The sequence below is a fragment of the Raphanus sativus genome, chromosome 2 (genome assembly GCF_000801105.2).
Source record: "Raphanus sativus cultivar WK10039 chromosome 2, ASM80110v3, whole genome shotgun sequence".
Taxonomy (NCBI): Eukaryota; Viridiplantae; Streptophyta; class Magnoliopsida; order Brassicales; family Brassicaceae; genus Raphanus; species Raphanus sativus.
The window spans coordinates 16,913,468-16,923,110 of record NC_079512.1 but is presented as its reverse complement, the minus strand read 5'-3'; the positions used below and the strand labels follow the sequence as shown (position 1 = coordinate 16,923,110).

Sequence of the window (9,643 nt, the reverse complement as noted above, 5' to 3'; positions counted from 1 at the left end):
AATATTTTAGAAAAATAATAATTTTTTAATATATTAATTTAATTTTCTAAAATTTTAATTTATTTTTTTGATTTTTTTTTTTGTAAATTTTATTAGAATTTTCGATTTTTATTTATTTTTGGATTTTTATTTATTTATTTTGTTTATTTTATTAATTAAATAATTATTTTTGAAAAATTACCTGCTGAACCGGTCAATTTTTTTATTTAGAAGTTTTTTATGATACAAATGTCACTTTGAAGGTTAAAAGTGTTAGTAAAAAAACTTCAAGATTTAAAGTGCTAGTAAGTGACACTTTGAGGGTTTTTTATGCGATTTTCCCTATATATATATATATATATACAATGGCGATTAAGAACACATTAAATGATTTTTGACCAAAAAATCATGGATCATTTATAACTTATTTCAATATTCTTTTCAAAGATAAAAAACTTATTCCAATGTATGTTTTGTAGACTTTTTTCCGGAATGAATCTTCGTATGTATATAATATAAAAGTCTACACATCTGCAAAAGCATCAATACTATTAATTCTTAAACATGTCCGATTGATATTAGTTAGGTCCAATTTAAAATTCCTAACAATAAATGCCTTTTAATATAACTGCATCTATAAGTTATATATATTTTTAATTTAACCGCCACTTAAATTCCTAATAACCAGCATTTTTTCAAACTTCTACAATAACTGCTCGACCATGATTAAAAAGGAATAACTGTTTGAACAAATTACAAAATGTTGTCAGAATGGAAACGATGATCAATTGATCAATATGATGCATTACGCATACGTGCATGTTATAATTCTTTTTGAGGGAAAAACTGGAAATTTGTTTGGTTACAAAAAATCTGGGTTCTGTGATGATGATGTTTATTCTTTTAAAGGAAAAATTGATGGTGACAATAATACTGTTTTTTATTTGAATAAGAAATAATTAAAATCTGATGATAAAACGTTAGATTTTGATTAGTGCAATTTAGACATGAAAAAGGAATTTTTTAAATCCTGATAATTTTTACTAATAATCCTAATACACATATATAAAAAATTTTACACATAATTTATTTTGGTCAAAACTCTTACTAATAATTTTTTAAAAATATTTTACCCAAATATGATTAAAAACTAAAATATAAACATCAAATTTCTAAAAATATGTAAAAACTACAAAATTAAATAGCACAAATATTTAGGTTTGCAACATCACAAATTTAATACAATTATCAAAAGCTCTTACTAATAACTTTTTAAAAATATTTGACCCAAATATGATTACAAAGAAAAACTAAAATATAAAAATTAAATTTCTAAAAAATATGTAAAATAAAAATATATCCGTCCATTTAAAAGGCGGGTCAAAATCTAACTTCCTAATTAGAATACAAACAGATTCTAATAATATAACTAAAAATAAAAAGAGTTAATAACTAAGTTACACATTAGTTCAACCAGTGGTTCAACTGATAGCCGGATTATGGGTTTTAAAGGGTTTTCGTGAGTTTTCGCGGATGCTTAAATAATATTTTTTTTTAAAATTCAAACCAGATTACATACCGGATCAATGAGTTTATCGGTTCAAGCGGGTTTAGAACGGATCTCAAAACACTAGGTACAAATTTATAGTTATACAACATCACAAATTCAATACACATATATGATTACAAAGACAAACACAAATATAATTACAAAAAACACAAATATAAAATTAAATTTCTTTATAAAATAAAAATAAAAAATATACCCGCCCTTCGAAGGGCGGGTGAGAATCTAGTTATGAGTAAAATCGTACAAACCCGATTTTGCTAGAGCATCAGCCTATGCGTTAGTCTGTATACATAATTAAATGATATAGAAACTAGAGAGTTATAGAGCATATGTATATCATCAATGATTCATTAATGGCGCTGCAGTTTCCATTAGAGTTGATCTAAGTCATCAACATTTTCGAGTTTGACCAGATAGAGAATGATCTTTAATCAAAAGACACTGCATCTTGGCGAGCAGTTTTAACGGCAATAGCTTTTGCCATGAAAGCTGATTGGCACTGATGTGGTCAGAGCCACTGGCGTGGATAGAGGAAAGGACCAAGTGAAGTGAAACTTTGAGTCTCCCAGATGATTTTCTGTTACAGTTATAAATTCATATAAATAGAAGTATGGTATTATAGATCATCTTCCTTTATGCAATTAGGGAGCATGGGAGAGAACTGGGTGATAGATCGTGAGACGTCATCGGTTATGGTTCGTTGAGAGAGGTGATATGCTCGTGAGAGGTCACCGATCTTGAGTTCGTTCGTGTGTGATTGGAGTTGGTATCTTATCAAATTGGTGCTGGTGACGTTAGGATCGATCGTTCGTAGCGATGGAGGTGTGCATGATTACGTTTCGTCTTTCAGCGGTGGTGATCCTAGTTTTTGGTTGCTGTTCATGGAGATTTGATTTCTTCGGGATGATTGTTTGGAGTCGAAGAAACTGATTTTTGCAGAAAGCATCATCGAAGGAGAAGCTCGTATTTGGTTCCAATGGCGACAATCGTTGTGGCCTTTACTTAGCTGGGAGGATTTGTGTTAAGCTAGATGGGTTTCACACTTAAAACTAATTGGTGATTAGTGGAGTGGTTCATCTATCTTATATATTACTAAAGATCTCTTCCAATACCCGATGTGGGACAACTATGTGTCTAATACGCCCCCTCGAGATGATGGCTCTCTAAGCATCAATCTCGGAATGTTCGGGCAAGGATCGATGGACCGACTTTGGGCTGGATCGATGTGGATCGGGTTGGACTGTATGGATCGGGCTCTGATACCATGTTAAGCTAGATGTGCTTCACACTTAAAATCAATTGGTGATTAGTGGAGTGGCTCATCTATCTTATATATTACTAAAGATCTCTTCCAATACCCGATGTGAGACAACTATGTGTCTAATAATTCGAAGCAAAACGTGTTGCTACGCTATGGCAACAAGAAGGATCCGGAGCTAGGACACGAAAACTCCGAAAGAAAAAAGAAATAGAGAGGCCCAAGATCTTAGATGTCCGACTTTATTTAAATTGGGCTTTGTATTAGTTGAAAATGGGCTAACAAGTAAAATGATGCGTAGTGGTTCTTACATCCCCAACTATATTTGTGTAAATGTCAACCTCCATTAAATATTCAAATAGTTTTCACCTATTATTATGTGGCATATAATATGATCGTGTTAGTGAAAAGTGAAATAGTGTAAAGCACTAAGGACCATCTCACGATTTTCTTTTGTGAAATGGGTTTAGTGGCCTTTAAAACTTGTTTGACTTGAAATACCATTAACACATGCATTCAAATTACTGGACCACAAATTCTAAAAAAGGGGGAAAAGTAAATGGGGGTTATGATTCCCTTTTTAACCCATTTTGATTAATCTATCTACAATACAGATACAGTATTCTATAAGTTTATTTTAAATCTAAATTTTGTTTTTAAAACATTGGATGGCATGATTAAAGATGCTAAGCATGAGTGTGTGTTTGGTATATACATTTAAAGAATAATTAAATTTGAAAAACAGCAGTATAAATGTATAATTAATCACATCCAGCCCCAAGACAATCAATTCAATTTAATCTCTCCATTTAAGTTCCACATCTATCCCACGCACACTATGCTAACACGCGCCGTGTTATATTATTACACAACACAAACTTTCACTTTCTCGAGTACAAATGTTCTGTAACCGTTTCCTTTTTCGTTGACAGTCACATGGAAACTCCACTTCTTTCTCCAACCTTCGCCAAATCTCTCTGACTACGAGGGAGACAGATGGCGAGGAGTCACCGGTTTAGCTACCGGTCACTTCTTCTCCTTTTACTAAGCTTCGAAACGGCACGGCGTTTTACTTCTGCTGATCCAAACGACGAGGCGTGTTTGAAGAATCTCCGACAAAACTTGGAGGATCCGGCTCGTAATCTCCGGAACTGGACAAACAACGTCTTCTCCAACCCTTGTTCCGGCTTCACCTCATACCTCCCCGGCGCCACCTGTAACAACGGCAGAATCTATAAGCTATCTCTCACCAACCTCTCACTTCGCGGCTCAATCTCCCCGTTTCTCTCCAACTGCACCAACCTCCAGTCCTTGGATCTATCGTCAAACCAGATCTCCGGTGACATCCCGCAGGAGATACAGTTTCTCGTAAACCTCGCCGTACTCAACCTCTCGTCGAACCGTCTCTCTGGCGAAATCTCTCCGCAGTTAGCTCTCTGCGCGTACCTAAACGTCATCGACCTCCATGATAACCAGCTCTCCGGTCAAATCCCTCAGCAGCTAGGACTCCTGGCGAGGCTGTCGGCGTTTGACGTGTCGAACAACAAACTCTCCGGCCAGATTCCGACATATTTGTCGAACAGGACAGGGAGTTTTCCGAGGTTTAACGCGAGCTCGTTCGTGGGGAACAGAGGGTTGTACGGGTATCCGTTGCAGGAGATGGGGAAGAGCAGAGGCTTATCGGTGATGGCGATCGTTGGGATAGGGCTTGGAAGTGGAGTGGCGAGCTTGATGATTAGTTTCACAGGTGTTTGTATTTGGTTGAGGATCACTGAGAAGAAGATGGCTGAAGAAGAAGAAGGCAAGATTAGTCAGTCAATGCCTGACTACTAAAATTTAATCATGGGTTTTTTTTTGCTTAAACCGCTATTGTTAATTACCGGTTGATTATTCACGGCTGTTTTTGAAACAAGAAGATTCAATGTTCTTCTTGTAATGTGTGAATTTTTGGGTCTATTCTTTCTTTGGGATTTTCTCTATAATTTTCTTTGTTTCTTAACACTCATAGTTATCTTATTGTATTTCACATCTACTTTAGTCTTATTAATATTATGGACGATGGTTCAGAAATTATAAATCATGAACCCAGACTGATTCAAAATCCGAATCCATAGAATTTAACTTTTAGAAATATATCCGAATAGAATTTAGGACTAAATATAGTTATATTTTTTGTCCAAAAAGTTAGTTTATTCATATTTTTTAAAATTAAAATTTAGTTTATTTATATATTTTCATTTAATTTTAAAATTTAGATATTTACAGATATTTTTACCGGACATTTTTTTGGATACATTTCACAATAATTATAAATTAAAATAATTGTTTTGAAATAAATAAAATATTAACTGATATAAAATAAAATTAAAATAGTAAAATGAGTATTTTTTTGGGGAATTTTCAAAAATACCACTTTCAAGGTACCATTATTCATTTTTACCACCACTAAAGACACATTTTCAATAATATCTTATTTATTAAAATGGTAAAGACTCTTATATCTTTGTTTTTATATGTTTTTCAAAATTCTAATCCCAAATTCTAATTTCTAAACCTCCAATTCTAAACCCTAAACCCAAAATCTTCAACTCTAAACCCTAAACCCTAAACTATATACCCTAAATTCAATATCCTAAACCCTAAACCCTAAAGTCTAAACTATAAACCCTAAATCCTTAACTCTAAACCCTAAATCTTAAACTCTAAACCCTAAACTATATACCTTAAACCCTAAAACATCAAATCTGAACCCTAAATCCTAAACCTTTAAATCTAGACCCTTCATTAAAAGTAGTGGTAAAAGTGGTTAGTGTAAACATGAAAAGTGGTACTATGGAAATGGTATTTTTGGCAATTTCTCTATTTTGTTATATATGTGAAAGTTTTAAGGGGAATTTTCAAAAATACCACTTTGAAGGTACCATTATTCATCTTTACCACCACTAAGTACACATTTTCAAAAATACCTTATTTATTAAAATGTTAAAGACTCTTATATCTTTGTTTTTATATGCTTTTCAAAATTTTAATCCAAAATTCTAAATCCTAAACCCCCAATTCTAAACCCTAAACCCTAAATCTTCAACTCTAAACCCTAAACCCTAAACTATATACCCTAAATTCAATATCCTAAACCCTAAACCCTGAAACCTCAACTATAAACCCTAAATCCTCAACTCTAAACCCTAAAATTTATACTCTAAACCCTAAAACATCAAATCTAAACCCTAAAACATAAAATCTAAACCCTAAATCCTAAACGTTCAAATCTAAACCCTTCATTAAAAGTAGTGGTAAAAGTGGTTAGTGTAAAAATGAAAAGTGGTACTATGAAAATGGTATTTTTGGCAATTTCTCATTTTTAAAACAACAGCTTTTTCTAAATACAGGGAACGGAAACTGCGGTACGCCCGGTCGCCGGTACTTGCGAGTTGCGTGACTCTGTGAGCGACAAATGGACCCAATACTGATTTGGTTACTACGTTCATGCCAGTGGATTGTCAGATAAATAATACGAAAGGTTACACTTCTTTCTTTTTACAGATGATCTCGTTATCATCTTATCATCTCCAGAGAATCTCATGATTTTTGCTTTTATTTTAAACAAAAGAGTCTCATGATTTTTAATTTTATTTTGAACGAAAGAGTCTCATGATTATGTTTTTAATTTTATCTATGAAATTAAAAGCATGGTAAATCACTCTTCCGTCTATAATTTTTATAAAATTCTCTCTGCAATAATGTTTCTTTTTTTGTAAACTGGCATATCTGCAATAATGTTACAAATTTTCAGTTTAATAACTATGAAGAATGAATATATCTATTTCAAGTTACAACAGAAAAATGAATGAATGAATGAATGAATGAATGAATGAATAAATAACTTCAGTTAACACCTTACCATTACAAGACTAGACCAAATTGAATCACAATCTCATCCAGCTTCGTTGGTTCATACTTTATAGCTCCACTCATATTTAATGGTTTCTCTCCCCCAGGGCTGGTCATGTGCAAAGTCTAGTGAAACATTGGTCTTAAACTCCCAAATCTTTTGAAAAAATACATAGACATAAATTCCCAAAAATATCTTTAGGCACCAAAATCTATATAAAAAAATTAGTTGAAACCTTTACAAAATAGCCAGTGGTCTCTAATGCCCTGCTCTCGTCGTCTCTTCTGTTTCTTTCCACAAAACAGCTCATTTGTAAATGTTGGATTTTTGTACATAAATCCATGGATCATTCTTCTATTGCTCCATGAGTAACCATCTTCCCCAGCTTGAAGCCAACATGAATTTAGTCTACTATTCCTGAATTAGCAAGTGGGTTTTGAGACTAGAGACCACCTCGAGAATAGTAGAAGTGAACAATTTTCACAGCCGTACGTAAATAGAGACCAGACCACCTTGTGAAGATGATGAAAGAGTTAGCAGCTGAACAATAGTTTTTTGGTAAGTCAAAAAATAGAGAGTACAGAAGTGAATGTTGCTTTACGTGGTATAAAACGGCAAGAGGTCTGATTAAGCCATGCTACGACGTCGTATTGAAAACAGCGCATCACATGTAAATAGCAGTGATAAATAAACGAAACACACTTGCGATTGCGAAGCTTATTTCTCCTCCTCCTCCTTTAGTTAAAATCAAAATTAAAATTGATTGATTCAAGTGTATAGTATTAGAGAAAAGGTGTTAAAGGCGCATTTTCTCGGATCTCAGATCTTTCATCCCCCAACACCATTCTTTTATTCTTCTTCTGTATCATTCATTGCTCTAAGAGGTACATTTTCTGGTTTCATTTGTCTTGTGTTTCACGGATCTGATTTGTAAGTCACGAAATTCGTTATTAATGTGTGTGAGTGTTTGTTTCGCGATGAGAGAGAATTAGCTTTAGATTATTCGTTTTCTGTAAATTAATCAATGGAGCCTGATTGAGACACTTGTTCTTTGTGGTTTGTAGATCGAATATAGCTTGCTGGGGATCTTATTAAATAATGGCGAGAAGGCAAGCAGGTACAACACGTCGTGTAGGAGATGGCGGTAGCTTCCCTTTTGCTGGAGCTTCCCACTCCAAGTCTCGTTCTTCTCCTCTTTTATCTATTTGCCTTCTTCTTCTGGTATCTCCTTCCTTCCTCTTTTATGGATCTTGCTTCAATTTTTTAATAATATATATCTAATAATCAATTCTTCTTCATAGGGGGCTTCCCTTCTCATTTGGTATGCTTACAGTGGTCCAGGTATTATTCTATTTATATATAATTATGTTTTTTTTTAATGCATCTAATTAGTGATTTCTCTCTAATACAGGAATCTTTAAAAGTGTCAAAGAAGTCAGCAAAGTTTCAGGTTTCTCAATTTCTCAATACATGTTGCCTTCAAGTCATCGCTCTCTTTATCACCTTTTTTTTATCGAATTTTAGCAGGTGACTATTCTTGCACTTCAGAACTCCAAAAAGCCGTTTCTCTTCTTAAGAAAGCTTACGGAGATGGGATGCGCAAGGTCCTCCACGTAGGACCTGAGTCGTGCTCTGTGGTTTCCTCTCTCTTGAAAGAAGATGAAGAGACTGAAGCGTGGGGTGTCGAACCTTATGATATCGAGGATGCTGATTCTCACTGCAAGAGTCTCGTCAGCAAAGGCCTTGTACGTGTCGCTGATATCAAGTTCCCTCTCCCCTACAGGGCGAAATCTTTCTCTCTTGTCATCGTCTCTGATGCTCTCGATTATCTCTCCCCCAAGTACCTTAACAAGACCGTCCCTGAACTTGCTAGAGTTGCTTCTGATGGTTTGGTTCTTTTTGCTGGTAAATCTTAGAGTGTAACAACCAAAAAGATTCCATTCTGAGTTTTTGGTTTTTTAACTCTTGAAACTTGGGACTGTTTTCTAGGTCTCCCTGGTCAGCAGAGAGCTAAAGTTGCTGAATTGTCTAAATTTGGGCGTCCCGTAAGTTTACTATACCCTCTTCTCTTGATGATTCTATTGAATACTTGACAACCTTCACACTTGAAAGTTGCATTGAACACATGTAATACTGTTTTTTGTTTTTTTTTAATTGCAGGCTAAAATGCGTAGTGCATCATGGTGGAACCGATTCTTTGTCCAGACGAGCTTAGAAGAAAACGAAGGACCAAGCAAGAAGTTTGAACAAGCTGTTTCCAAAGGATCATACAAACCAGCCTGCCAAGTCTTCCACCTCAAGCCATTACATTAACCACTCACTACTGTTCCACATTCACACGTAAGAACACATATATAGCATAATCGATATTCTTCCTTTGTATTTTGTAACAAAGTTTTTGTCCTTTTGTATCCCATCAACATTTTTTTTTTTTTTCATATTGAATTTAAATCAACAGTATCATCAGTAATCCCCACCATGAACAGTTGCCATGTTTAAATTAATGGAACCTAAGGTTATCCCTTACAATGATCAATCTACCTGCAACTGCAGACATAAACTTTAATCGCATTGTGAGTGATTCATTCCAACTTTAAAAGATTTTGTTGATGTGGTCGTTGCTCTTCAGAAACGAGCCCTCAAGGCTCCCACTTTTAAGGTAGACCATTTGTCCATTGGTTCTACGTGAATAAGGTTCATACCGCACGGAGATTTCTTCTTGGTGTCCTCTCTAAGGTTGACAAGTTTCCTTTCTTTGATCAAACTCCTCCCACTGGCCTGCGTAGTTGTCACTTGGGCGTCGCTCCAATCAACTGATTGATGCAAGGGAACAGATCGACATGAGTTATGCGCATCTACTGAAAAGTGATGATTGTGATTCTCTCGACCAATGCAAGCGCCTGAACCCTGCTGCTCTTGCGCTTATGTTTATTGTTGCAATGAG

General features: G+C 34.6%; 2 protein-coding genes across 3 annotated transcripts; both read left to right on the top strand.

The window, feature by feature from the left end:
* The first annotated feature begins 3,591 nt into the window (after positions 1 to 3,591).
* On the top strand, positions 3,592 to 4,880 carry LOC108829129 (receptor-like protein 44). Its single transcript, XM_057000930.1, has one exon. It carries the CDS (start codon positions 3,804 to 3,806, stop codon positions 4,638 to 4,640), a length of 837 nt encoding a protein of 278 aa, XP_056856910.1. The 5' UTR covers positions 3,592 to 3,803; the 3' UTR covers positions 4,641 to 4,880.
* Positions 4,881 to 7,412: 2,532 nt separating this feature from the next.
* On the top strand, positions 7,413 to 9,169 carry LOC108823365 (probable pectin methylesterase CGR2). 2 transcript variants are annotated; one of them, XM_018596564.2, is made up of 7 exons: positions 7,413 to 7,583; positions 7,764 to 7,920; positions 8,001 to 8,040; positions 8,111 to 8,149; positions 8,227 to 8,604; positions 8,689 to 8,744; positions 8,860 to 9,169. In XM_018596564.2, exons 2-7 carry the CDS (start codon positions 7,798 to 7,800, stop codon positions 9,010 to 9,012), a joined length of 789 nt encoding a protein of 262 aa, XP_018452066.1. In that variant the 5' UTR covers positions 7,413 to 7,583; positions 7,764 to 7,797; the 3' UTR covers positions 9,013 to 9,169. The 2 variants fall into 2 exon arrangements, with proteins under 2 accessions (XP_018452066.1, XP_018452050.1); XM_018596548.2 differs by having other exon boundaries at positions 8,224 to 8,604.
* Positions 9,170 to 9,643: the final 474 nt, after the last annotated feature.